We start from the raw sequence: 27,958 nt of genomic DNA on the forward strand, positions 1-27,958 counted from the left end.
GGGACTTATTTTTCTCTCGACCGCTTTTAAAAAGCGTCACGGAGAGAGAGAGAGAGAGAGCATCATGAGAACGACGGCAGCCCACAAAACCACCGCTTGAAAAACACGAGCGAGCTCCACGTCAACACTCAGAATAGATTTCACACCACAGGAACTATTCTTCTCCTCCACCTCTTCTCCTCCACCTGTGGTCAGGGGAGGACTCGGCCGTTGTACTTCACTTCAAGTAATACAACGTAACACATACTTATAAAAGCCTTTCTTTTTAAAGTTAAAGTACAAAAATGGTATCCGACAATTTGCATTAATCTTAAAGTCAAAGTCTTTGTCAATTTTTCCATTTAATGAACATACAGAAAATCTAAAGTATGTTTTTTTTTCTTTAATACTAAATGATTGATTTCCTGTGGATCCTGAGATTGGTCGAATACTTTTACACAACTTTCAATGAATGAGTATATACTTTTTTTTAAAGTACCTCTTCCACCACAACTGAATCCTTAAAGCAGCATCGTGTTTAAAGCACAGGAGTAAATGAACCGATCCCTCTCAGCTGCCCCCACATGGCGGCACTTTGTTTATTAACTCCCGCCCCCCCCCCAGGGCCCGCCGCAGCCCACTCACCGTTTCCTGTCCCACCCGAGGCTCCTCACACAGACCTCACTGTGGTGCGTTCATAGCCAGCCAGAGGAGGCATCACCTCCCTCTGGTCAGTGGAGGGGATCCAATCAGCAAGGTAGCGTGGCCCACATGCATTGTTGGCACTTTTTATGTCAGTGACACACGCATGTATCTCTCAGGAAAGAGGAAACACCTCCTTCTGGCCGGTCCTCCTCCTCCTCCTCCTCCTCCTCTGGAGGATGTCAGGATCCCAGTGGAGGGCTGCTCTCTCTCTCTCCGCTACATCAGCTCCTCTGTCACAAGCGCAGAGGGGTCCAACAGACCGCTCCTCCGTCCAGACGATGGGATCCGATCTCGAGAGTTGACCGAGGCTCCAAATCTGGATCTAAATTCTTTCGTTTTTTCCAGAGGGGAGTTGGTTCCGTGTGCTCGCCCAGGACCACGGTGAGTGATGACTCCAGATGATGGGCACCTTCTACTTCACTTCCTCTCATGTTTTTTAAATCAGCTTTTATTGCACGATACTGGAGCTTTTTTCCCGTTTGGAGCTTTAAAAAAACTTTTTTTTAACGACTTTTTTTGCTGTCAGGCTGTAAACGAGGCAGCGGACTGGTTTATGAGGAGGGTCTGCAGCTCTTTACAAAACCACACGCCATAAAATCCTTTATAGATGCAGTACTTACGCCGCGCTCGGATATGTCCATATACATTTGAAGTGAAAACCTTTGTTTTGCAGCATTGTTATCCTCAATTTAAGCATCTGATCCCTTCCCATGCGGTGGATGTCAACGCGCTGACAGCAACACGCTGTCTGGGGGACGGACTTTAAATCAACACGTCTCTTTTTCAATGGTTTCAGGTTTCCTCTTCTGACTTAAATAGGATTATCCAAGCAGGAAGTGTGGGCGGGTTGAGCGCGGAGCGTTTTATGGGGTTTCATAAACGGCTGCAGCTGCCGGGCCGTCGCATGGAGAGGAGACGCGACTGGACTGGAAACCTGAGGCGTGAACTCCGTCTGCAGGATGACGGGACATTTGTCTCCTCACGGGGCTCCTTTGAGCCTCCTGCTCCAAGCACACTGCTCCTCACACTCCTCAATCTGCTCCTCACACTCCTCAATCTGCTCCTCACACTCCTCAATCTGCTCCTCACACTGCTCCTCAATCTGCTCCTCACACTGATCCTCACACTCCTCAAACTCCTCAAACTGCTCCTCAAACTGCTCCTCACACTGCTCCTCAAACTGCTCCTCAATCTGCTCCTCAATCTGCTCCTAAATCTGCTCCTCAAACTGCTCCTTAAACTGCTCCTCAAACTCCTCAAACTGCTCCTCAAACTGCTCCTTAAACTGCTCCTCAAACTCCTCAAACTCCTCAAACTGCTCCTCAAACTCCTCAAACTCCTCAATCTGCTCCTCAAACTCCTCAAACTCCTCAAACTGCTCCTCACACTGCCCCCTGGTCTCGTGATAATGTCAGAAGAAGAATCGGAGTGCTTTCCACCATAATGTTGTTTCACCGGCTTTGCAACTCCATCTCTTCTGTCCCTAAAGAGTCCGGAGACGACGTAGCGACGGTGGACGGTTCTCTGCACACAGGAAACATTCAGCTTCATTGAGCCGCCAACCGAGGGGGAGAACGTATTCACAGACGATGACGTTTGAGCTTTCTCACTGAAGATCGAGACCTTTTGGCTGAATGTGAAGCTCCAGCCAGCAGCAGCTAGTTAGCTTCGCTTAGCATAAACACTGGAAACGGGAGGAAACAGCTAGCCTGGCTTTCAAATTAACGAGTCGTATCACGTTCGTTAAATTCGTACAAAAACAGAAGCATACGATCGATATTTATCCATGCCTGTGGGCTGTGCGCCAAAATATTAATTGCTTTAGAAATGTGTCGACCGATGTTTTAACAGTTTTAAACAAAGATGTAAGGTTTTAAACCAGGTAAGAGAGGCTAGCTGCTTCCCCCTGCTGCTAGCCCTTATGCTAAGCTAACTAGCGGCTAGCTAAGATGTGAGTGTAGCATCAATCTTCTCATCCAACTCTGAGCACAAAACGTTTTTTTTAAACTATTTCAAATTGTTCACCTCTTCCCTTCGAGACTCAAACGACAGAACCACCGTGACTTTGACTTTTGGGTCGTGTCTTCCTCCGACGTGGTCCAAAGGTCGGCCTTTAATCAGAGAACAAACCCCGTGGGACTCCACGCGAGCTCCAGCCCACACGAAATTGCCCACTTATGTTGTTCCGGTCTGGGGCCACAAAGTGAGGCTGCAGATGGAGTCTCGGGACGTGGAGCAGAAGGTGGAGCGCCGCCGGTTCCCACGAGGCAGCTGCACTGGAAGTACCCCCCTTTAAAAAAAATAAAAAAATACTGAGAGTGCACGGGGTCTGCCAAGACTCACCAGGATAAGGATCAGGGTGGGAAAGTGACCGGAGCCCCGCCCCCCTCACCCCCCGCCCCCTCTTAAATGGCGGCGATTGGAGCAGGGCGTGACTTAGCGTTTCTCCCCGGAGAGAGAAAGCAGCAGAAAGAAAAACATGCGTCTCCCACACACTCTGTTGTTGTTGTAATGACAGGGAATGTGAGGGTGGGAACACGGCCATGTTTACATCCAGCTTCACTGAAGCTGAGAAACCCTCCTAGTCTCCTCTCAGCCTCCTCTTCGTCTCCTCTTAGCCTCCTCTTAGTCTCCTCTTGGCCTCCTCTCAGTCTCCTCTCGGCCTCCTCCTAGTCTCCTCTTAGTCTCCTCTCGGCCTCCTCTCGGCCTCCTCCTAGTCTCCTCTTAGTCTCCTCTCAGTCTCCTCTTAGTCTCCTCTCGGCCTCCTCTTAGTCTCCTCTCAGTCTCCTCTCGGCCTCCTCTTCGTCTCCTCTCGGCTTCCTCCTAGTCTCCTCTTAGTCTCCTCTCAGTCTCCTCTCGGCCTCCTCCTAGTCTCCTCTCAGTCTCCTCTCAGTCTCCTCTCAGTCTCCTCTTAGTCTCCTCTCAGTCTCCTCTCAGTCTCCTCTTAGTCTCCTCTCAGTCTCCTCTCAGTCTCCTCTTAGTCTCCTCTCAGTCTCCTCTCAGTCTCCTCTTAGTCTCCTCTCAGTCTCCTCTTAGTCTCCTCTCAGTCTCCTCTCAGTCTCCTCTCAGTCTCCTCTCAGTCTCCTCTTAGTCTCCTCTCAGTCTCCTCTTAGTCTCCTCTCAGTCTCCTCTTAGTCTCCTCTTAGTCTCCTCCTAGTCTCCTCTCAGTCTCCTCTTAGTCTCCTCTCAGTCTCCTCTCAGTCTCCTCTTAGTCTCCTCTTAGTCTCCTCTCAGTCTCCTCTTAGTCTCCTCTCAGTCTCCTCTTAGTCTCCTCTCAGTCTCCTCTCAGTCTCCTCTTAGTCTCCTCTCAGTCTCCTCTTAGTCTCCTCTTAGTCTCCTCTCAGTCTCCTCTTAGTCTCCTCTCAGTCTCCTCTCAGTCTCCTCTCAGTCTCCTCTCAGTCTCCTCCTAGTCTCCTCTCAGTCTCCTCTTAGTCTCCTCTTAGTCTCCTCTTAGTCTCCTCTCAGTCTCCTCTTAGTCTCCTCTCAGTCTCCTCTCTCCTAGTCTCCTCTCAGTCTCCTCTTAGTCTCCTCTCAGTCTCCTCTTAGTCTCCTCTCAGTCTCCTCTTAGTCTCCTCTCAGTCTCCTCTCAGTCTCCTCTTAGTCTCCTCTCAGTCTCCTCTTAGTCTCCTCTTAGTCTCCTCTCAGTCTCCTCTTAGTCTCCTCTCAGTCTCCTCTCAGTCTCCTCTCAGTCTCCTCTCAGTCTCCTCCTAGTCTCCTCTCAGTCTCCTCTCAGTCTCCTCTCAGTCTTCTCTCAGTCTCCTCTTAGTCTCCTCTCAGTCTCCTCTCAGTCTTCTCTTAGTCTCCTCCTAGTCTCCTCTCAGTCTCCTCCTAGTCTCCTCTTAGTCTCCTCTCGGCCTCCTCTCAGTCTTCTCTTAGTCTCCTCTCAGTCTCCTCTCAGTCTTCTCTTAGTCTCCTCTTAGTCTCCTCTCAGTCTCCTCTTAGTCTCCTCTTAGTCTCCTCTTAGTCTCCTCTTAGTCTCCTCTCAGTCTCCTCTCAGTCTCCTCTCAGTCTTCTCTTAGTCTCCTCTTAGTCTCCTCTCAGTCTCCTCTCAGTCTCCTCTTAGTCTCCTCCTAGTCTCCTCTCGGCCTCCTCTTAGTCTCCTCTCGGCCTCCTCTTAGTCTCCTCTTGGCCTCCTCTCAGTCTCCTCTCGGCCTCCTCTTAGTCTCCTCTCGGCCTCCTCTCAGTCTCCTCTCGGCCTCCTCCTAGTCTCCTCTTAGTCTCCTCTCGGCCTCCTCTTAGTCTCCTCTCAGTCTCCTCTCGGCCTCCTCCTAGTCTCCTCTTAGTCTCCTCTCGGCCTCCTCTTAGTCTCCTCTCAGTCTCCTCTCGGCCTCCTCCTAGTCTCCTCTTAGTCTCCTCTCGGCCTCCTCCTAGTCTCCTCTCAGTCTCCTCTCGGCCTCCTCTTCGTCTCCTCTCGGCTTCCTCCTAGTCTCCTCTTAGTCTCCTCTCAGTCTCCTCTCGGCCTCCTCCTAGTCTCCTCTTAGTCTCCTTTCGACCTCCTCTCAGTCCCCTCTTAGTCTCCTCTCGGCCTCCTCTTAGTCTCCTCTCAGTCTCCTCTCGGCTTCCTCCTAGTCTCCTCTCAGTCTCCTCTCGGCCTCCTCCTAGTCTCCTCTTAGTCTCCTCTCTGCCTCCTCTTAGTCTCCTCTCAGTCTCTTCTCGGCCTCCTCTTCGTCTCCTCTCGGCTTCCTCCTAGTCTCCTCTGTCTCCTCTCGGCCTCCTCTCGGCCTGATGTTCACTTCCTGTCTTTAGATTATCTATTTCCATTTGGTTTACACGTTTACGTTTTCACCGCAGGAGAAATAAAAAGTTTTCCTGAAGCGCCACCAAGAGAAATGCCGTGGGTCCGATCCCTGTGAGAGGAGCTGCCCCTCCCGTCGTCCTCAGTGCCCATGAGCAAACATGATCATGAGGAAACAGGAGCCACTGTGTTTTAACGCTGTAAACATTATTCCTGCTGAACGTCAACACAGAAACACTCGCCAGGGCTTTATAGATCAGTTATAATGAACTTAAGAAAAGAAGAGTTTGGGTTGCCAGGTTGTGAACGACATGAAACTTTTTTAGACAATAATTTCGAAGCTAACTCCGACACTAATTAAACACTATTTTGTCACTAATTTTAAACACTAATTTCGCCACTATTCGGGCACTATTTAGCAAGAAGAGGGCTCCTGGACCATAATCCATCCCTTCAAACCATAAGAATTATGAAAACAACTCATAATGAATTTGTCTTACTGACATTTGAAACGTGAAATCATGAAACTAAAGTGCGTCTTGAACTGATTTCTGACATTTACTGAATAGAAATGACAAACGGCGTTCTGACAACAACGGATCTGAATGAACGACAGAAACGGACCTTAAAGAAGCTTCAGGCTCAAACCCGTCTTGAAAGTCGCCTTCAGTCAAAACTTCAATAAAACGCATTAAGTACACGTTCTTATAAACAGCTGTGGTTTCCGGGGACACGTGGTCACGTGACTTGTTCTTCTGTGGGAACCAGGAGAGCCTCCTCAGGCGGTGATGTCATGAACATAAACATCCGAGGGCCCCGACTCTGTTAAACACTTACGAGGAACACAATGTCCTCGTGGACTGACCTCTGACCCCAGCAGGGGAGCACACGATGGGCGGGGACACGTCCTGCGAGGCCTTTTTAATCTTCCTGGTCGGGCTCAGTTCTGGTCTCAGGCCTCTTCGGGTGTCATGGTGACGCCATGACTCGTGTTTCCCCTCTGACGCTCTGCTCGTTGTGTTTCCGCGACAGGGTCTGACGTTGGCGTGTGAGAGATGGAGCCCGTTATGAGAGACATGGAGCTGCTCAGCAACAGCATGGCGACCTACGCCCACATCAAAGGTGACCGCGGTTCCCAACCTGGGGCTCCGGGCTCCATCGATGGGTCACGGCATGAATCAACGGGGGTCACGAGATAATTAGCAGTGTTAGAAATATAACGACAAACTAGAAAATGTTCCGCTGATATTACTCACCATATACTGTAATACACGTATACATCTGTCTGAGCAACCTCGCTGTAACGAGTATTTTTACAGGTTGAACAAATAATATATTCGTTAAATTCAAAGATCACGAGTAACTATTCACTATTTTAGCTGTCAGACAAAAGTAATGGAGTAAAAAGTACAATATTTTCCTCTGAAATGGAGTAGAGGGAGCATGAGGGAGCATGAGGGATCATGCAAGTGATGTACAAGTACCTCAATACTGCAATATGCAGGGTCATGGAATTTTAAAATGTTTATTTCCAGGCCTGGAAAAGTCCTTGAATCCCAAAAGTTTTGGAAATGTCCTGGAAATCTTACTTAGTTTGATTAAAGAAATAATCATTTATATAAATATGTATTCTTTGAATCAGACGATTGTCTCTCATTCATTAAAGGTATATTAATTACTCGTGTACACCGAGATATATCACAATGTTTGCTGATGTAAATGTGGTTTAAGGTCCTGTAACTCCGCGGGTCGGCGTGTGTGTGAGCCCTGGCTCTGATTGGCCCGTTGTGTTCGTCCTCTCAGCCAACCCAGAGACCTTCGCCCTCTACTTCATGATGGGCGTGTGCCTCGGCCTGCTCACGGCGCTGTGCCTCCTGGTGGCCGGCATCGCCTGCAGGACTCGCCGCCGCCGCCACAGCGGCAGCAGGCCGCCCCCGTCGCCCGAGAGGAGGCGGCTGAAGGAGTCCAGCGAGGAGGAGGAGGATGAAGAGGAGGATGAAGTGGACCAGGGCGTCGCTGAGGAGGACGGGGAGGAGACGGACATGCCGAGAGTGACGGCGGCGCCGAGGAGCGAGTCCAGCGGGACGCTGAGGAGCGTGGACGTGTTCGCGTCGGCCGAGGAGCTGGAGAAGGCGCGGCGCCTGGAGGAGAGGGAGCGCATCGTCCGGGAGATCTGGAGGAACGGCCAGCCGGACATCCTGACCACGGGCACCGGGACCATCGGACGAGTGCACTACCACTGACGGCCACCGAGCCCGCGAAGAACACACACACACACACACACACACACACACACACACACACACACACACACACACACACACACACACACACACACAGGACACACACACACACACACACGCACACACACAGGGCACACACAGCGGGTTCACCAGAGGCCTCCTACGGCTCATGGTCATCCCCAATATGAGCCTCAGACCTGAACTCACACCTGAACTCGTCATATCTAATGATCACAACCGTCTTCCCCTGGATATGGAAACATGGAGGAAATACAAATGTATACGACACAAAAGAAAAGAAACAAAGACCTTCCCTTCTTTTCTGAACCCTTTTTTCCCCTATTAATTTTCGTAGAGTTCCTAAATAAATAAGGTTGTTATTATATAAGTAATCATGTGAATATGATTATGTGATTACATGCAATATATGCACGTTGTTTAAAGCAAACACTTGGTTTAATTATGAAATGTTATTTTATCTTAATTGTCCAGTTTGTCCTTAGTAGGAAAAAAAATGGGGGGGGGGGAATAAAACTTAAAAATTCCATTAATAAACTAAAATTAAAATAACTTGATAAAACTAGAATGGGCACTCGCTAGAGCGCATACCTTCGCCGCAGCCACTTTTTTGGTACTTGGCATGAGAATTATGAATTATGAACATGTTGGCATTAGTTGCATGCCAATTGGATAAAAATTGACCGTGCTATGGTAAAGAGAAGATTTTGACCTTTTCATGACCTTTGACCTGATCGATCCCAAAATCTAATCAAATGGTCCCCGGATAATAACCAATCATCCCAACAAATTTCATGCGATTCGGTTTAATACTGTTTTAGTTATGCGAATAACACACACATACAAATAAATAAATACACAGCGATCAAAACATAACCTTCCGCAGAATGCGAAGGTAACAAGTGAGTTTAAGAGAATATATCTTGGATTAATCCACTTATATTATACATGTTGTCTGCTTATGTGATGTTTCTGGATTTTACTCACAGATTCAATCCTCAACATGTTTAATTTACAGATCTTTTGTCACTTTGAGGAACATTTTGAAGCATCATTTGTCGTCTGTATTTATCTATTTGACCAAATAATGTGAACAATTAAAAGTTGAAGCACTTTTCTCAATCAAAAACAGGATATGTTCCTCATTTGAGATTATTGATGTATTTATATGTAACTTTATGCTTCGCGGTCGTTAGCGTCTGGATGCTAACTGTGTAGCTGAAAGACGTCAGCTAGCTTAGCACGAACACAGGAAACAGCTGTTTAAAGGTTCAACGGTAAATATGAGCCGATTTATCTCGTCTTGAATAAGACAAGATAAACTTTAATCAAGATTTATTTAATAAATAAGGCTTAAAAAATCATCAAAACATGACCATTTGTACCACTTATAGGCTCTGAAAAGCTGTGGTGGCCATTTTTTTTACTTCTGAAATTAATAAACTCTATTTAATAATGTTGTTGTATATTTCATCATGTAAATTAATCCAGATGTGACTCGTGCGTGGGCCCGCGGTGGCGAGCAGCTTCACGGTGGGCCGACCGGAGAAGCCTCCAGTCTGTTTCCCCGTGCGGCCTTTAAACTGACTCCAGTCTCTGACCACCCCCCCCCCCCCACGCATCACTTCCTGTTTCCCTTTCCACGTCTCCCAGTATACCTGCACTTCTTCTCCCCGTTTCAGTTGCAACACTGCAGCTCTCTCTGCTGAAGACACGTCGGCTCTGATGCCATGAAAGAGCCATTCACCCCCCCATGAAGAGGCCCCCTGTGCGGCCCGAAGGAGATCATTTAGGACTCAATAGAAACGGACAAAGCGAGACACTCGGGCGCGGCGGGTTGTGCTCATTCTGCTCATTTGTTTATTCACTCGCGGTCCTCTAGTCTAGAACGGCTAAAAAATACAAAATAAAAACACATAAAAAAAAAAAAATGGGTTAACCACCTAAGTTTAAAGTAGAAGCTACACCCCAACATTATTCACACAGAAACACACCGGTACGTTATCATCGTCGTGGGCTTCTCTTTCACTACTTGCTGGTATTTTATAGATAAAGAAAATACAACGGACAGATTTATAATGACAAACTTAAAATGCTTTTATGGTTATTTTACCACTGATTAAAACGTATAACCCCAGCTTGTGGCCAAGTTGCCGCTCCTCTACTTTTGAACACACTAGTTAAGTTTTAGAAGGTGAAGAATAATATTGGATGATTCTGCAGCGCGAGAGCTCGACCAATCAGGTCGCTCTCTGACCTCTGACCCGTCTCACGGCTCTGTTCAACAATCACACTCGCAGAGTTGCCCTGAATCAAAGAAACATTTATTGAAAATTAAAAGACAAAGAACTCCAAAGCTCTTGAGAACAGTACAAAAGTATTCAGCTTCAGATTAAACAGAAACAAATGGGTCCTACAGGTTTAGTACATGCGGTCAAGAGCGGGAGACGCCGGGTCGCCTCCATCTCCCTAAAAACACACTTCAACCGACTGTTGCGTCACTGTGCTCACGTTTAGTTTCTCTTGACAGTTTAAACGGATGTTTATTTTTCACTGCAACGGTCGTCTGTTTAAAAAAATTAATCATATTCAGTTTTGTATGTTTTCCCTTCCCACAGGAGTTGAGATTACGACAGTTTAGGCCTTACAGTTCTATACACGTATTGTAATAACTATTTTGTTCTCTCTCTCTCTCCATTCTATCTTTTATTTTTAAAAAATCAAAACAAAAAAGCTTTTGCGCCTCACCGGAGTTGAATTTGGGGAATTTTGGGGCCAAATTCTGAACAACTGACACTTCTTTTAAACTGAAAACACCAACAATCAATGAGAATATACTGAACACACATAAAAATGTCATCACTTCCTAATGAGAAATACATGTGAAGTGGCACTACATGAAAAAGCTTGGCTAATATAAGTGACGAACATCCATCATTTGGGGGGGGGCATCGTAAGATTTGTTTTCCCGTCCGATAATTTGCCGATGGCGAGCCCTGAGCTCGCTACCGATTGGTCCCAGAGGAGCGCGGCGTGAATCGAACGCTTCATGCAGTAACATCGAAAGATTTATCACGCCCCCGAAAACACAAAGAACGAAGGAACGCGGAGGCGGAGCCGTCTGGCGTCTTATTATCATCTACGGCGCTTCTAAGGCACAAATGCATTTCTTTTGTTGTCATGTTTTAAAGAGTGTTATTCATCTGTGTTGCCTCAGGGTTGTTCTCCTAAATAAAGTCACGTTAACTTCTAATGACGCAAAGCCGACCTCCAGACGCGGCGCCGTGCGTCTCGTCCGTTCTCCTAAACCGCGAGGAGGCTCCGACTCGCTGAACACATTCCTTTGTTTGACTATAAATGACGGCCACGACCTGGAGGGGAGAATATAGAAGAACGACCCCTTCATCATCGTCATCGTCGTCATCGCCGCCGTCCACGCTGCTCTAGTGCTTCTGGGCGGCGTCTCCGGGGCTCTTGGCGTCTTTGCGCTCCGCTACATCGCCGCCACCGCCGCCGCCGCCGCCGCCGCCGTCGTCTCCGAGCTCCGCCTCCTGCGCCCCCTGGAACATGTCGTGGGTCCACTTCGGGCTGCTGCCCCCCTTGCGGTAGACGAAGCGGCCGCGGCGCGGCGGGAAGGAGCCGCGGCCTCGCCCGCGGGTGTCCACCCACGTCTTCTCGCCGTCGCGGTCGTCGTGCTGGAGGGAGAGACACGCGGGGGAGCGTTAGCGGTCCGGCTTCGGAGAGACCGTCGCGAATACCAAACCGGGGGCGTGTGCTGGTCTAGCCCCGCCCCCCCCAGAACTGAACTCAACCCCAGAAACCGCAGCTGGACTAAACGACTCCGTGATTCATTGGTGACATCACGCCTCCGCCGGCCCCTGAACCCTGAGAAGCTGCGGCGGCTCACCAGGTAATACTTCCTGCTCTTGGGAGTGTATTCAGGGTCCCACTCCTCCTCTGGAGGGCGCACTGCAGGATTTACATTAGCAGGGTTTCCATTGTTGTTGTTCCCGCTGCTGCTGTTGTTGCTGCTGTTGTTGTTGTTGTTGTTGTTGCCTGGATAATTTCCCCTGCTCCACCCTCTCCCTCTCACTCTGGGGAACTGAAATCAAAACAACACGGTGGATTTTTTACTTGCAAGCCGAGGGGCCAAAACACACGTTCCACAGTAAGACGGGACGAATGTCTGGGTGTTTGTTTACGATGCGGATCGTTAAAGTGACGCTCAGGGTCAAAGTCAGAGAAATAAATAAATAAATAAACCGACCCGGAGACGACGAGAACGACAGAACACACGGAACAGCCATTTTGCTTTAGTGAGGCGGTGAAGCTCCTCTGATTCACGCTACGTTACCTTCAGAAAGACCAGGCAGTGCATTGAATATGTACGAGTCATCATCATCATCATCATCATGTTCCTTAGCGTAAGGAGGAACAGAGCAGAGGAGTCGACTGAGGCCCCATTAGGACAGAGAATAGCAAGAAGCTGTGACGTCAGTACAGGAGGAGGAGAGAAGGAGGCGCAGACGGGAACTTACAAATCCTCGGCCGCGGCCGCGCTCGGCGCCGTGGCCCTCGTGGTGGCCCCGGTCCCCGGGCCCGCCGTAGTCGCGCGGGGGGTAGCGCATGTGGCCGTAGCCCTCCTCCGGGTGCTCCATCCCGTCTCCGCCCATGAACTCCTTCCCTCTGAACGGCGGAGGATAGGGCGACGGGGAGGAAGAGGAGGAGGAGGACGAGGGGGAGCGGTCCCGCTTCTTCTTACCCTTCCTGCGAGCGGAGGATGCGAGAGTGGTGAGTAAATACAAAATGTTTTTTAAAAAGCCTCTTCTATCTATTCACGGTTCATCCTTATTCCCCCTCTTCTTCTTCTTCTCGGAGGGAGCGCCATGTGACGCGTGTTCTTTGTGCGTTGTCCACTGGACCCGAACATCACGTGTACCAAGACACACGACTGAAGAATTGACAAAGAAAGCGCCTGTATGAAAACACATTGTTATGTTGTCAAACTAAATTTAAATGGAGCGAGTTAAAAAAGAGGAAATAAAACCGCCTCTTGTCACATGATGATGTTTTAGTCCCTGAAAGCTTCAACGTCCAACACGAGTTCAGAGGAACCGAGAACACACACCGCCTCCAGCAGAACGAGTGCTGCATGTTTTATATGAGGAGAATACTCATGTTAATTCAACTCTTCCTGCTGCTTCATATTAAGCTTCTTTTTTGTTGTTGCATTTGCACAATCTTAAGTCTGTTTTTTTGCACATTCCATTCTCTAAACACAAATTTAAAACAGATATATTTCAATGTTTACAGTGTTTCCCCAGTTTTTTCTCCAACTGTGTTCATTCACCAACACACCAAGGAGGGGTCAACCTGGAAGCGGGTATGTGTGACCACAGCACCTGGTATCCAGTCAGTGTGTGTGTCACAGTGTGTGTGTTAAACAGTGTGTGTCACAGTGTGTGTCACAGTGTGTGTGTTAAACAGTGTGTGTCACAGTGTGTGTGCTCGTTAAGAGAAGCACTGGAAGGGAAGCCGACTCCGAGCCGACGCGCCCGTGGGAGAGTGTCACAGATTGAATTAGGAGCGACTGCAAAAACGAGGAGAAGGAAGAGGTAATTGTTTATCTGTAAATCCCCCAACGTGGCAACGCGGTAACCATAGTAACCGCTTGTTCCCGGAGGCCCGACGGAGACGACCCGCTCAACATACTTGGACTTCTTGTGGTGTTTCCCAGATTTCTCAGAGGACTTCTCTCGGCTGGCTCCCCGAGAGCCTCCGGGGCTCCTGCCTCCCTCGCGCTTGGACTCCTTCCCGGCGAACCTCTTACGCCTTTCAATATCCAGGCGAAGGTCCATCACGTCGCCTTTGAACTTTTTACTTGGCTCCTGCGGGGACACGTGCTCGTTAGCCACGGCGGCAGCAGATTCAGACGCGCTATAAAAACAAGTGTGGTGAAGAGAGCTCGCAGAAATACAGAAGCGCTGCATTACGAATAAAAAGGTGAGCGTGTTGAGAAGTGTGTTCCCTCTGGTGGTGAAGACAAACACAGAGCAATACAAGATATGCCTTCAGTCTAAATGTATTGGTGGAAACCAGCAGCATGCATGTAGCTTAAGAATATAAATGGTACAGTTCTTTTGTAGCTTGATTTTTTTCTTTCAAGAAAAATACTTACAAGGTAAAGGCACTGATAAGCATCCCTTGAGAGGCTCGGACTCAGGATCTTAATTCACTTCCTTTTAGCCTTTGCTTGGGCTCGTACATACCCAATCAATAACCATATCTCATAGGCTGGGGGCTCGCTCGGCACTTACAAAACACAATTGGGCTCTTTTGATTTAGAAATATGCATCCTTTGAAAGAAAAGCACAAAGCTGAACACCGCTGCTTTGGGTCGTCTCAAAATTTGCTTGTTCCAAACATGTCAAATTTCAAAATGACGGGTCACCTTGTAGCTGGTCTCCTCCATATCCTCAAACAGGTGAGAGTGCCTCTTAAAAGCACTGGGGGAAACATCGATTCTCCTGAGACGGGAGGGGGGAGAACTAAAGTCAAGCACACACTCACTTAAAGACACGTAAAGCTGCCGCCCCCTCGGGGAATTACACGTTGTGGGTACCTGTGGATTTCTGGGCTCTTCCGTGGCTTCATCATTTCTACCTCTGCAGCTTTTCTTTGGTACATGGCAAACCGCTCACTGAGAGTCATGTCTGAGGATTGGAAGTGTTGCGCTGCGAATAAAGAACGACACGGCGTTAACCGGAGAGACGGCGACGTGCGACCGGGTAATGAAAAGTCGGGCGGAGCTCGGCGGGCCGGCCGAACTCCCGTCGCTCGGCAGACGCGGGTCGTACTTTACCTTTGATGTAGTGCACGATTGAGACTATGTGCTGAGCGAAGAGCTCGGCCGGGCTGCGGCGGAGCTGAGACGACTGAACGTGCTGGAAAATGGAACGAAACTCGGGGTCTTTCTTAGCGGCGCTCGGCGTCTCGCGGGCCGCGAGCCGCTCTTTAGACAGCGAGGAGCTGGGGGGTGAGAAGAGGTGAGCAACGTTCATTACAGTACATCACATGACATTAAAGTCATTTAGCAGACGCTTTTATCCAAAGCGACTTATAAGAGCATCAACCCAGAGTACAAACTAAGAACAACAAGAATACAGAAAGTAACGTTTCCTCAACATAGGCAAACTACAAAAGTACCATAATAAGAGCCATTTAAGTGCCACTGAAGTGCTAATCTGTGTTTTAATCCAACGGCGACATGTTTAACTAGAACGGGCACTCGGTAGAGCGCATACCTTCGCATATCACAAGGTTGGGCATTGAATTATGAACATGTTGGCATTAGTTGCATGCCAATTGGATAGAAATTGAACGTGCTATTGTAAAAAGAAGATGTTGACCTTTCCATGACCTTGACCTTTGCCCTGATCGATCCCAAAATCTAATCAAATGGTCCCCGGATAATAGCCAATCATCCCACCAAATTTCATGCGATTCGGTTAAAAACTTTTTGAGTTATGCGAGGAACACGCATACAAATAAATAAGTACCTGGGCATTTCATCTACAGAACCGGCGTGCTCAAAGTCGTCCCTCGAGGCGGACGGGTGCCGGACGGGCGAGTCCTCGCGGCGAGGGAACGCTCCGGGGAACAGCGGCCGCTCCTTCTCTCTGGAGGTCGCGGGAGGGGACGGACTCCTCCGGGCCTTCTCCTTCTCCTTCTTCTCCTTCTTCTTGGACTTCTCCTCCTTCTTGTGCTTGCGGCCTCGGTAGAACTCCTCCTCCAGGTGCTCGAGGGGCTCCGGCTCGTCGGCGTCCCGGCGGCTCTTCTCTTTGACCGACGGGTAGGACGTCGAGTAGCTCGGCTCGTCCCCCCACTTCCCGAAAATGTCCCGAGCGGTAAGCGTGGGCTTGGCGTCCGCGTCCTCGTCGAGGTCCCTCTCCTTCAGCCCGTGGGACTTGAGGAACTCCTCTTCGCCGGCGTCGAAGAACGGCTGGGCCTTGTCTTCCTTGGAGTCGGCCGAGACGTTGAAGAGGTCCCCGGACTTGCTTCCTTTCTCCGGCTCCCTGTCCGCGGCGCTCTGCTCTTTGTCGCGGCCGTTCTCCTTCTCGGCGGCCTGCTTTTTGTTTTTGTTCTCGGCCAAGAACCTGAAACGGAGAGCCAGACGGAGCTTCAGCGCCACCACTGTGATAACACCGAGCCAGACGGAGAGCAGCGGCGTGGGAGGGAGAACAAGAGAAGCCGATGTGCACGGCCCCAGTGGAACTCCCTAGTCAGGTTACTGAATCACACATTTAAAGAAGAACACAGGAACTTTGAATCGGCACGGCGAGCTTCTCCAAACAGCTTATAGATAAACCTACACGCGCCTCAGAAACCGGATTTCCTACTAAATAATCCCTGAACCCCTCCAGGACGCACATTGCAATGATCATACTCACGTGACCACCGAAGTGGGATTTCATAGAACTTCATTCACTTTAAATCTGGAGTCTTATGTTTTCCTTTTAAACCTGTATTCCTGCAGGGATCTTTGAAAAGGGGCTAAACGTGTTTGAAGGACAAATAACATCAATCACTTTTCAGAAAAATGACAAAAACACAAACTGCAAAGGGAACAACTCACTTTTTGAAGGCAGCGGAGATCACAGTCTTATCTTCACACTTGGCTTCTTCCTTTGAGAAGAATCCGAAGCCGCTGAACGAGGCGGTTTGTCCGGACTTGGTGGGGCTCTTGGCCGGCGGGGTCCCGGTGCTGACGGTTTTCCACATCGGAACGCCGCTCGCGCCCGCTTTGCCGTCTGAATCCGTGGGGTCGTCCTCTATTTTAACGTCGGGGCTGATTCGTTTCGGACTGGCGTCGTAGTCGATCCATTTCCCGCCGGACGCCTTCTCGATGGCGCTGCCGTCTGCCGCCACGCCGGACTTCTCTCCCTGACCTTCCGGCTTGTCCTTACTGTCCTTGGAGCCACGCTTGCTCTTGCGATGATGCGGCGAAGAGGACCGGGACTGCGAGGAGAAGCTGGAGCGCTTGGAGTGCCGGGATCCCCGCGAGGACGAGCGGTCCGAGTAGTGGGAGCGGCTCCGGCTGCCCGAGCGCTTCTTGGGTGTGCGGGAGCGGGAGCGGCCCCTCCGGGGGCTGTGCGCCACCTGGTCGTGGTGGCGATCGTGCCAGCCGCCGCCGCCGCCACCGCCGCGGTCGCCTCCTCGGTCTCCACCGCGGTCGCCACCACGGTCGTTACCGCGGTCGCCACCACGGTCGTTACCACGGTCGCCACAACGGTCACCGCTGCGGTCTCCACCGCGGTCGCCGCCACGGTCGTTACCACGGTCGCCGCCTCGGTCTCCACCTCGGTTGTCTCCCTGCCAGTTGGACTTATAGCCGTAGCCGCCGCGGTCTCCTCCTCCTCCTCCTCCTCCCCTGTTCTGGTAGTGGCTGCGCGGGTAGTAGCCTCGGTTTCGGGCGCGGAAGTGGAAGGGCCTCCGGTAGCCTCGGTTGTAGCCTCTGTAGCCTCCTCTGTTGTTCTGATAGTCCCGGGAAGGATAGTTCCTGTAAGACGGAGAGTGAGAGCGAGAGCGGGAACGAGACCTGGAGCTGGGCGAGAGAAAGAGGAGAGACAGAGAGAGAGAGAGACGGAGGGGGAGAGAGAGGGGGGAGAGAGAGAGAGACGGAGGGAGAGAGAGAGAGGGAGAGAGATGGAGGGAGAGAGATGGAGGGAGAGAGAGAGAGAGATGGAGGGAGAGAGAGACGGAGGGAGAGAGAGAGATGGAGGAAGAGTGAGAGATGGAGGGAGAGTGAGAGAGAGATGGAGGGAGAGAGAGAGACAGAGTGAGAGAGAGATGGAGGGAGAGAGAGAGAGGGGGGGGAGAGAGATGGAGGGAGAGAGAGAGATGGAGGGAGAGAGACGGAGGGAGAGAGAGCGAGGGGGGGGAGAGAGAGAGAGACGGAGGGAGAGAGAGAGATGGAGGGATGACGTTAGTTAAGCAACAGGCTGTGGAGTTCTTCTTCTCTTGAGGGGAACACAAAGATCTGAATGAACACCAGAGACCGACAACATGCGCCGTCTATGAAGAAGATTTTGTCGACCAAGATGTTGATTTAATCAACACATCTGTGGGGCGACTGAGAGTCAGTGGTCAGCAGGTCCGTCTTCCAATCAGGGGGTTTGAGGTTCAATCTCCGCCCTAGTCGATGTGTCCTTGAGCAAGACACTTCACCTGACCTGCTCCCTGTAGCCGAGTCTGTGGTGTATGAATGCGACATGTAAAGTGTCTTTGAGTATCTTAAAAAGCGCTATATAAATTAAATGGATTATTATGAATTAAAAGAATAAAAGTGTCAAAAACGTAGTCGGAAAGACAAAAAACGCAGATTCAACTGATCCACGGAGACCGGGGGAGCCGCATGAACAAAACCGTCTCCATGATAACTGAGCGACTCCGTCCACTGAGGCCCAGAGACGAGTTTGAAAGCATCAAATTGTGTCAAACTGCTGCCTCCACCATCAAGAATGAACCTTCAAGCTGCCACCAAGTCAAAATTGTTGATAGAACTTGAATACGAAAATAAAAAGAAAGGTTTATAGCACTCTTCTGGCAGAAAATAAATAAATAAATATGATTTTACGGGTGAAATTCTAAATACACACATGTACATGTAGCTCATGCAACTGATCTGAGTTGCTTGGTTTCCGTAGTTTCTCTGGTGCATGTCGTCTGGTGATATTGGAATTGATTACATATTGCTAAATCTATATTTTATTCTTGTTTTCTTTTACATTATTTGGGCCTTTCTTCTCGACATCTTGCACCTGTGGGGTTGTTGTTTTCTTGCTCAGGTGTTTGTGATCCTCCTGTATTTACTGAGGTGGAAACGTTGTGCCGCCGGCTGCACCCTGGGGGGGGGGGGGGTTGTTTGTGCCACCAGGCGTGTTTAATAACAGCTCCATCGCAACAGGCACGAGCGTCGTCGAGGTTTTTAGAATTTGACCATGAAATAAACGTTTGACGAAACTTAAAAAAATATCATTCTGCTAACTAAACCATCCATATGAAGCTGAAATGATCTTAGGCCAAAACTACAAAAAAATAGGACAAACGGCTCATTTTTTAAATTTTTTCTTGTGATTAAAACTGAACTAATTAACAAATCACGTGATTAGTCTACTGACAGAAAATGAATAAGCAAATACTTTAATGATTCATTAATTGTTTGTTATTAAGCAAAAGTCAGAAATGTACTAGTTCCAACTTTTCAAATGAGAGTACTCGCTGGTGTTCTGTCTCATAAAATATTAGAATATTATAGAAAAGATATATAATTTTAACTCCTGCTCGGATAAATGAAGCAATTTAAGAATGCCCCTTTGGGGTTTGGGAACTCACAATTAAAAAATTTAAATCACAATGATCTCACTCATAAAAAGGCAAAACAATAAATCAAGTAATCCAAAAAATTATAAGACGTCTAATGGAAAATCTAAATTATTGCATCCATTATCAGCCGCTTATCTGGGGTCGGGTCGCGGTGTTTCTAGGACCATTAGGTCATCCAGAGGCGTTCCCAGACCAGCTGGGAGATATAATAACTATTGCACCCCTTGTAATACATCGTGCACTTACAAGCGAAGGCGTTAAAAGCTAGGACTGATAATTCAGTTATCTGACCAGCAGATACGACAACTTCTCTCAACCATTTGAATCTCATCTATTTGAGATTCAAACGGTATTAAAAAAGCAGTTCCTCCTTCTTTGTAGACCCCCGGGTGCACAAATTGGCCCCTGGTGGTCCCAAAACTGTGCACTGAGTAACCTTGACAGGAACACAGGCTCCAATGCTGCCAACAGGGGGCGCTGTAGGCTCAGTGATGGCTGGGGGAGCTCCAACGAGCACAGTTGTTGCCGTCATTCACTCCGGGAGACATAAATGTAAACGGAAACTTAAATTACATTCATAATGTCACACAAACGGTCAACTGTGCCAAGTATCGTTTCTTAAACAGCTTTGAGCAATAAGCTACGCTGTCGACAAACATTGGAGAAAAATACGACAGTGATTTAACCCACGGGCAAACTACCGATATGACGTCATGTATTTAAATAAATAAACAAAACGGAAAACTGTAGCTTCAAGTAAAAGTCAACCGAGCACAATCTTCCTATTCTAGAGAAATGTAAAGTGGCGTGCAAATTCAGAGACGTGACAAGCGTTGCTGGTCACGATGTTACCCGTTACTCGTCACGATGTTACCCGTCACGATGTTACCCGTTACCCGTCACGATGTTACGCATTACCATGTTACCCGTCGCGATGTTACCCGTCACGATGTTACTCGTTACGTGTCACGATGTTACCCGTTACGATGTTACGCGTTACGATGTTACCCGTCACGATGTTACCCGTCACGATGTTACCCGTCACGATGTTACCCGTTACCCGTCACGATGTTACTCGTTACTCGTCACGATGTTACGCATTACCATGTTACCCGTCGCGATGTTACCCGTCACGATGTTACTCGTTACCCGTCACGATGTTACGCGTTACGATGTTACGCGTTACGATGTTACGCGTCACGATGTTACGCGTCACGATGTTACGCGTTACGATGTTACCCGTCGCGATGTTACCTGTCACGATGTTACCCGTCACGATGTTACCCGTCACGATGTTACCCGTCACGATGTTACCCGTCACGATGTTACCCGTCACGATTAGTGATGGGTATCGTTTGGGTTTTTTCCGATACCGGTGCTAAACCGGTACCTTTAAAACGATACCGGTGCCTAAACGGTGCCTGAACCGATACTTCTTTTTTACGCACAATGAGGACATTAAAAACCTCTTCGGCCATATTCCCTGGAGAAGCCGTTATCATGGAGCACCGACACACAACGGATATCAGACTGTTAACATACACAATATATGTTCTCCATCATATGTGATATGTATTGTCATGTGCAGACTTTATAGGGTTAATCCTGTCACTGTTTTGATGGGCAAAGAGAACAACCAATCAGAGGGACTGAAGATGACACGTGACAAATAAAGTTTTGCTTCTGACAGCGAGAGTTACACTGAAACGGTCTTTATTCCTCCGTCATTATACAGGGTGTCTACAGGAATAAACCAGTGAAATTTAAGACTTTTTAAGACTTTTTAAGACCACGTCTAAATAAAATTTAAGACCTAACGTACGAAGGAAATATACATTAATCTAAATTAATTAATTCAAAGTAAACACACCGATGTCTGTTCAAAATTAACAGTCTGGTGTAATGCAAAAGGATAACACAAATGGCATTGCTGTTGAAAATTATATTTATTAATACAACATTTTCAGAACATTTAAGTCCCATGAACAAATGTCTATAAAATAAATTAAATATATTTTTAAAATACGTGCAACATAGTTCCTTTTGAACCAAAAAAATCTATAAAACAACATAAATAACATTTCCAGCTGCTTTTAAAATGCAAATTCATTTACATAATAGAATGTATGTGTGTGTGAGTGAGAGTTCTCATGTCTCTATGTGATGGATGTTTGTGCACAGGTTCATGTCTACTCCTGAGCTTTTGTGAATATACTAGGAAAACAATCCTTTTCAAACTGTATTAATATAAAAACTTCCAGTTGACATTTGATCCATTCTCCTGGAAAAAAGAAGAAAAAAAAAGGCTGACATTAGCCATACAACAGTCAACACATCTCTTTATGACACCACCACTTCAGATTAATGTCAGACTGGATCAATATGAATGAAAACTATTTTTACAAATTAAGCAACGTGAGCCATCCCTTGAGCCTAGTGAACACTATGTAGACATATTGACAGGTAAACACCACTCTATCCATAGCTGTTATTAACTTGACACACGAGTAAAGCTTAACTATATGAAACACACTCATATACATGAGGTTAGTTAATACATATATATTTATGGCAGACTTACTTTGAGATGCTGAAGTAGGTCCTGGGCGGTGTCATGGCCCATGAGCTCCACAGGATCCTGACTGGACGTGGTCATTTCACCAATAACGCACATGAAGTCCAGCTGTCTGCTCGCGGTGGTCTGGTCCAGAGTCTCGTGGAACAGAATGAAGAACGCACTGCAGCGTTGGTCTTCGGTGATGAGCTCTTTGTTGCACGGCGCTGGATTTCCTCCGGTGACCTCCAGCGTTGTAGTTGACGTCGTTGCGGGCGGCGGAGCAGGAGCTAGCGGCGGAGCAGCAGCTAGCCCCGCGGGCTGCTGGCGGCCTTCGCTAGTCTCTGTGCTTCTTGCTCTACGTGAGATTCCACCGCTGGAAAGTCTCGCGACACATAACGCAGATTCAGAAGCATTTCACCGACCGTGACCAGAAACACTCGTTCTTTTCAAGCCGTTGTTGAACTTGCATCCCCCCCGATGTTTTCTAAACTAGCCGATGCTTCACGTTGTAGGGGATGGGACCGAATACGCGGGGCCCCTTTAAGAGAAGGGGCGTGGCCCCGGTGACACCAGAGACACCGCAGAGCGACCGGAGCAAAATACGGACCTGGCGGAACAGATTGCCTCATATTCGTAATGACATGACACCCAAAAAATTTAAGACCAATCCAATCTGAATTTAAGACAATTTAAGACTTTTTAAGGCCTTATTTTTAGGAAAAGCAATTTAAGACTTTTTAAGACTTTTTAATGCCCCGCAGACACCCTGTTATATTCCCGGTAACACCGGGTATACAGCCGGGATCGCTGGACATCAACATATCTGCTAGCAGACTGTCACGTTCGTAGCTCGTAGCTAGCGCTAGCTACGAGCTAGCTTAAACATGGTTATATTGGCTAATTTATTATTTCTTGGGCTACTTTTATGAATGCAAGACTTGCAATCAACGTTCCGGTACTAATCTGAGTTCAGGCTGCTCGTCATCATCGGTCTCCCCGTGTTCAGGGGGACCGGTGACGGTCTCCCCGTCGCGTCCAGCCTGACGCTGGTGTGCTCCACACGGGTTCACGCCGTCACACACGGCGCAGCCTCCGCTGTCAAAGTTACATATGAGAGGCTCGCAACCTGCTGACAGGGCGGAGTCACCAGAGAAGTTCACAACAATAGTTTTTTTCAATTTCAATCGGCTCAGGCACCGGAAAGAAGCACCGAAATGTGCGTTGCGTTTCGGTCCGGGTAACACCGGTTGTATTGGAACCGGTACCATATTGGCACCGGGTTCCGGTACCCAACCCGAGTCACGATGTTACGCTGGCTCGTAAATCCACAGACAAAACCATTACAAGTGCGTACCAGCTACATATTTAACCCGTGTACCTTTTCATTGGAGAGCAGCGAGTCCTGTGAAAAAAAAGACGGCGTAGTGTCTCAAGCAGGCCGGTCCGCGTGGTTATAATTTATGTGTGAGACGGAGGGCGCTGCTCCCAGGACGCGACCTGCTCTAATCCAGAGGGAGGAGGCAGCGGAGGGGGAGATACAGCAGGGCCAGGAGTACTCTCGCTCTCTACTCCTTTTTCCATTCGACAATCATTGACCTGCAGTGTAGCAACGCATCTAGTCCAACATCTCACCGTCTGGGAAAGTGCTTTAACCCTCGAGCTCCCAACACAAACGTGGACCGACGACAACAACAACGCCAGCGTGGGAGACCTCCCTCGCTTGAAACACTAAATAAATAAATCATGTCGGCCTTTTCTGGATCGTCGTCTTAAAACTGGAACAAATGTCACAAATATAGATGACTGGAGAAAAGAAAAAGCATACGGTAAAAGAGCAATGAGAAAATCTAGTGAATTTTGAATTTAACTCGAGTTAAAAATCAACACAATATCGAGTGTGTATCCGCACGTATCGGCATACAGACTGTCCTACAGACACATACAAAATGTAATTAGATGCAGCAGAACCAGAAAGGTGTGTTTTCTGTTTCACGTTGGCTTGTCAAAACCTGGCGTGCTGCATCACTGAAGCAAAATGGCTGCCATGATAGTAAATGGTGAGTAAACACACAACTGAAACGTGAGCTGGTTTAATTCCTTGTTGCGTTGCACTGTTCTTCAAACAGACAGATATTAGTACACCAGTGTACTACAGCTGGTGTTTGTGTTGTTGATTCCGACTAATAGCACAGCGCTAAAAGCACACCTACGTATAATAAAATGTATGAATACATCCACGAGTGATATCAATTGATATGGATCAAATAGTTTGTCAATGCAGGGTTTAGAAAGACCCCACTTTCACCAAGTAAAAGTAAATGATCACTAATTAATTAGCTACTATAGTCATATTACAAAACAGTAATAATAGGTGTAATTACAGGACAAAATGTTGTTTGAAAAATTATTGTTCAAGATGTGTCAAACCCTGCTGAATATTTTTTTTTTAAGGTAAAGGTGTCGGTGGATGTCAGAAACAGAAAACTGGATTTACCTATAGCGACGTTTTCTGGATCTTGATCGGGAGCGGCTCCGAGAGTGAGACCTGGAGTAAGATCTGGATTTGGACCTCGATCTGGAGCGGGATCGTGCTGGGGAGTCCGGAGCCTTGGACATCTTTGCACTTAGACCAGTCAAATTATTCTTTTCCTGGAAAAACAAAAACAAGATAATTTAATTGGTTGTACTGGAATGTTCACAAGGGGAATGCACCGGTTACCAAAGTTGAGCACGTCATGTTTTCTGAAATAAACATCATTCAAACTCAACCTCCATAAGCATGAGGATTACACAGCAACATATGAGGCTCGGTCGCATGGAAAGTGGACGAATTCAGGAGGCGGCATCAGAGTGGCGGGGACAAAAGGCTGTGCTTAAGTCGGACAGTTTCCAGCAGCCTTCTTAGAACATACAGGAAGTCAAAGAAACAGCCACTACCTGTTTTATCGATCTGAAAGCCATTTGTAGTTGTAATGTGCGGACCACATCCAGACTTTAGTCATGCACGTGTACCAGGGTCACGGTCAAGTCGGAGATCTAACCACCACGCATTGTGCTGCAAACACCAGAGATCCTCTCCGTGAAGGGCCGGCTCACCTCGATCAAGCCTAATTTCTAGAAGTGCTGACAGGCTAGGAATGGACATGCCATCACCAAGCCCCCTTGGTGATGGCTTTAAAGCCCTCCATCAGCAGCCCCTGAAGCCCCACGTGACCGTGACCTGTCAAAGCCGATGCAGCGATGATCCACAGAGGCCAACAGGTTCTCCTTAAGACGGGAGCAGACAGCTGGAGCAGCGTGGGACACAGCGCCGCCGGCAGCCATGTGAAACCGGTCGAGCCTCTGTGCGGCGAGATGTGAAGGCCGCCGCCGAGGAGAAGTGCGGCCTGGCTCAAGGTCAGAAACAAGTCGACCTGAACGGTGCAGCACGGCCCTTCCTCCAAGCAACAATCGGCTCTGTGGACAACTGTGCTGAAGTGAGGCTATGGTGAGAAGTGTGCCCTGTGTGTGGTACTCAACATAAATATATATATATATTATATATAATATATATATATTGTCCTTTGTTGGGGCTGAGGAGTTACTGGTACATGAACCACAACATTGAATCTGGCCTAATATCCCACGCTTTCCCATCTTCTCTCTGATATTGTGATATAAAGGCATGAAATGTCATAAAAAGATGGAAGCTGCTGGACTAAAATTGTAAAAATCAAATCACGATGTTTCAAACACTGGATATTTTCCATTGATCGCCCAGCCCTAATTTTGAAGTGGACAAATAGTGCTTCAGTTAAGTGACATTGAACCCTGAGCAAACTACTGAATCAATACTAACCGAAAAGGACAACCAACATGTGTCAGATAAACAACACCATTTTGTTCTTAATTCTTTTGAAAGAAATGCAGACATGCTAGTTTCTGGCAAGGACACAAATAATTACTAAGTAATCTGGAGCAAGATGCTCTAATATACCTACAACTAGATTGTCTCTTTTCTACAAAATGGAGATCAGTCTCTTGCAAAGTGCTGCTTTGACTACAACCCGGAATCCTGACTGCAGAAATGTCAGCGTCCCTTTGACTAATGATGCAATTCCATTGGTTGAATCAAAGTCTGAAGCGTCGGCATCGTATTCGAGATTCCCTTTGAAAACCCAATTAAATGCACGTGTTTTTTTCCACTGAATGCTGTGGAATGGCTCTTTCCCCCCCGGTGTTTTAAAGGGACAACAGTTGCTCCGTGTAAAACGATGGTGGCTGTGTGTTCATACAGGGTTACCCCGACCTCCACAAGAAACAGGTCACTCAAATGTCGTCTTGACCACCAAAGCCCCTCGATGCTCTTCTGCTGAACCTCAAACTTTCAAGATACAGAATTAAGGTCCCTCTTTGCATGAGTCAGTCTCCCTGAGTGTTGGGTAGCTCGCACAATGTGATGTATGCAAAGGGAAAAAAACATATTGCACCAAAAAAAGCTAAATAATGCGAATCGTTAACCATGTGACTCGGTTTCACCGAGCGACTTTAATATGCAGAGCGGTGTAAACTACAGGGTTCTTACACATTTTGACCAATGGATTTCCATGACTTTTCCATGACTTTTAACCAAATTCCCATGACCAAACTGAAATCTCGGTATAAACATGAACATTTTAGAAAATGTTGCGTATTGAGAGCGTACGCCGGCTTATATTTTGAGCGTCTTTCTTTAAAAAACATATTAATTTTTTCAAACTCGGCGTAAATGAACATGTGATTATAACACATTTCCATGACTTTTCCAAAACTTTTATGATTTAAGTTTTTTCCATGACTTTTCCAGGCCTGGAAATGACCATTTCAAAATTCCATGACTTTTCCAGGTTTTCCATGACCGTACGAACCCTGAAACTAACGACACAGAGGGGCCTTACGATAGCCTCAGCAATATGGTTGACAGTTTGGTCTTTTAGGAGTTTATATTAATAGCATCATCTCTAAATGTGTTCTTCCCTGCGGACCGGATGCATAGCGACCTGAATTATAATCACAGGGTCAGTTGACTTTCACCTCAGTATCTACGGTGTGCTACCAAAGCACAGCCCTCCCCTGGACATCATAACAATGAAATGCAAATATTTTTTTCTCAAGTGCTGCATTTGATAACAATATTGAGGTGCTGGTACTTTCCTTGAGTATTTGCATTCATGGTACTTTACACATTTTGGGAGCTACTATTGAGCCTGTGACTCCTCAACCTTTACTTCTAAACATTGGTGATTAGCTACTTTGAGGATTTTAAGAATACATTCAAAATCAATTAATAAACGATGACAATCAATAAATGACGTAAATTCAAAACGTCTGCAATATTTAAGTGATATTCATAAATATATCAAAAATTACATACGATTCTAAAATGGGCCATTCTGCACAATGAGTGATTTTACTTAAAAGCGTATTTAAGTATGTTATGCTTTTTTTACTTTAAAGTGAGGACGATTGTGACGGCTATAGTTGTAACGTCTCGTTACTTGTAACAGAGTATTTCTAACACTGTTATTGCCACTTTAATGAAATAAAATGAACCCTTTCTCCACCGCTGGAGATGCGTGTCACGATCACAAAGGTTCAAAGGTCAAATCGGTCCTGTTGGTCGAGTACCTAGCTTACTAACTGCGGTGAATAGTCACCGTGTGACGTATTATAAGATCACCTGCACGCCGCAGGTGTCGCCACATCGACTGCAGATAGAACCGACCGCGACCCAAACCCATTGAAGCCGCGCTGTGATCGATCCTCAGCCCGGTGAAAACGGGCTGAAGCCGTCGATGCCGAAGGGCCAACGGACGTGCTCAACCGTCGGAGAAGCAACGCCGTCGACGTTTCCGACGGCGTTGCTTAGCTACGAATATAAGTTACACATTACCTGCTCCTCTCCGGTTCTCACACGACCGGACCGGACTCTCTTTCGTGTGAATAAATGTGAATAGAAGTAACGTAAAGAGTCGCTGCCCGTCGCTCGTCTTGGTGCTTCCTGGTTTCGCTCCTCGCCTCGACTGGAAGGTTTCGTGGGGGGGGCAGCGGATGTTAGCCGCCTAGCGCCGTTAGCAGCGCGGCCGTTAACCGAGCAGGGCCGCTAAAAACAGACGTATTGCGCCCTTAGAGGTGGGCGGGCGCTCGGACCGCCGGGACGGGCGCCATTACGTCAACCCGTGGATGCCTCTGTGTATTTTACAACTGCGCTAAATGTTCGTGTTTGGCGGCATCGAGCTCCGGAGATCGAGAGACGCAGCTAACTCGCGGGGGGCTGTCTGTGCTATGGTATAGTCTCGCGAGATTTCGTGTGTGACG

At 47.8% G+C, this 27,958-nt stretch overlaps 2 protein-coding genes and 1 long non-coding RNA gene across 5 annotated transcripts; 1 reads left to right on the forward strand and 2 right to left on the reverse strand.

Annotated features, from left to right (window-relative positions):
* The first annotated feature begins 469 nt into the window (after window positions 1–469).
* eva1bb (eva-1 homolog Bb (C. elegans)) lies at window positions 470–9,137 on the forward strand. The gene is made up of 3 exons (XM_056414517.1): window positions 470–1,065; window positions 6,452–6,541; window positions 7,223–9,137. Exons 2-3 carry the CDS (start codon window positions 6,475–6,477, stop codon window positions 7,660–7,662), a joined length of 507 nt encoding a protein of 168 aa, XP_056270492.1. The 5' UTR covers window positions 470–1,065; window positions 6,452–6,474; the 3' UTR covers window positions 7,663–9,137.
* An 845-nt stretch (window positions 9,138–9,982) lies between these two features.
* On the reverse strand, window positions 9,983–27,928 carry thrap3b (thyroid hormone receptor associated protein 3b). 3 transcript variants are annotated; one of them, XM_056422690.1, is made up of 11 exons: window positions 27,534–27,928; window positions 24,117–24,271; window positions 16,316–17,284; window positions 15,240–15,836; window positions 14,543–14,709; window positions 14,303–14,414; window positions 14,132–14,207; window positions 13,393–13,568; window positions 12,219–12,447; window positions 11,588–11,782; window positions 9,983–11,375 (listed from the first exon to the last, which is right to left on the reverse strand). In XM_056422690.1, the coding sequence occupies exons 2-11, from the start codon at window positions 24,236–24,238 to the stop codon at window positions 11,124–11,126; spliced, it is 2,895 nt and encodes a 964-aa protein (XP_056278665.1). In that variant the 5' UTR covers window positions 24,239–24,271; window positions 27,534–27,928; the 3' UTR covers window positions 9,983–11,123. The 3 variants fall into 3 exon arrangements, with proteins under 3 accessions (XP_056278665.1, XP_056278833.1, XP_056278749.1); XM_056422858.1 differs by lacking the exon at window positions 11,588–11,782; XM_056422774.1 differs by lacking the exons at window positions 24,117–24,271; window positions 27,534–27,928 and adding an exon at window positions 23,001–24,079.
* On the reverse strand, window positions 20,993–22,991 carry LOC130199483 (uncharacterized). Its single transcript, XR_008832845.1, has 2 exons — window positions 21,647–22,991; window positions 20,993–21,346 (listed from the first exon to the last, which is right to left on the reverse strand). It is a non-coding gene; the product is annotated as an uncharacterized LOC130199483 (long non-coding RNA).
* Window positions 27,929–27,958: the final 30 nt, after the last annotated feature.

Source organism: Pseudoliparis swirei, chromosome 1 (genome assembly GCF_029220125.1).
Source record: "Pseudoliparis swirei isolate HS2019 ecotype Mariana Trench chromosome 1, NWPU_hadal_v1, whole genome shotgun sequence".
In the NCBI taxonomy this organism is placed as follows: domain Eukaryota; kingdom Metazoa; phylum Chordata; class Actinopteri; order Perciformes; family Liparidae; genus Pseudoliparis; species Pseudoliparis swirei.

Coding starts and splice junctions, on each gene's coding strand:
- eva1bb (XM_056414517.1), top strand. CDS start 6,475: ATGGAGCCCGTTATGAGAGACATGGAGCTGCTCAGCAACAGCATGGCG. Junction 6,542..7,222: donor GACCTACGCCCACATCAAAG/GTGACCGCGGTT, acceptor TCGTCCTCTCAG/CCAACCCAGAGACCTTCGCC.
- thrap3b (XM_056422690.1), bottom strand. CDS start 24,238: ATGTCCAAGGCTCCGGACTCCCCAGCACGATCCCGCTCCAGATCGAGG. Junction 15,837..16,315: donor ATCTCCGCTGCCTTCAAAAA/GTGAGTTGTTCC, acceptor TCTCCGTTTCAG/GTTCTTGGCCGAGAACAAAA. Junction 14,208..14,302: donor AAGAGCCCAGAAATCCACAG/GTACCCACAACG, acceptor CTCCCGTCTCAG/GAGAATCGATGTTTCCCCCA.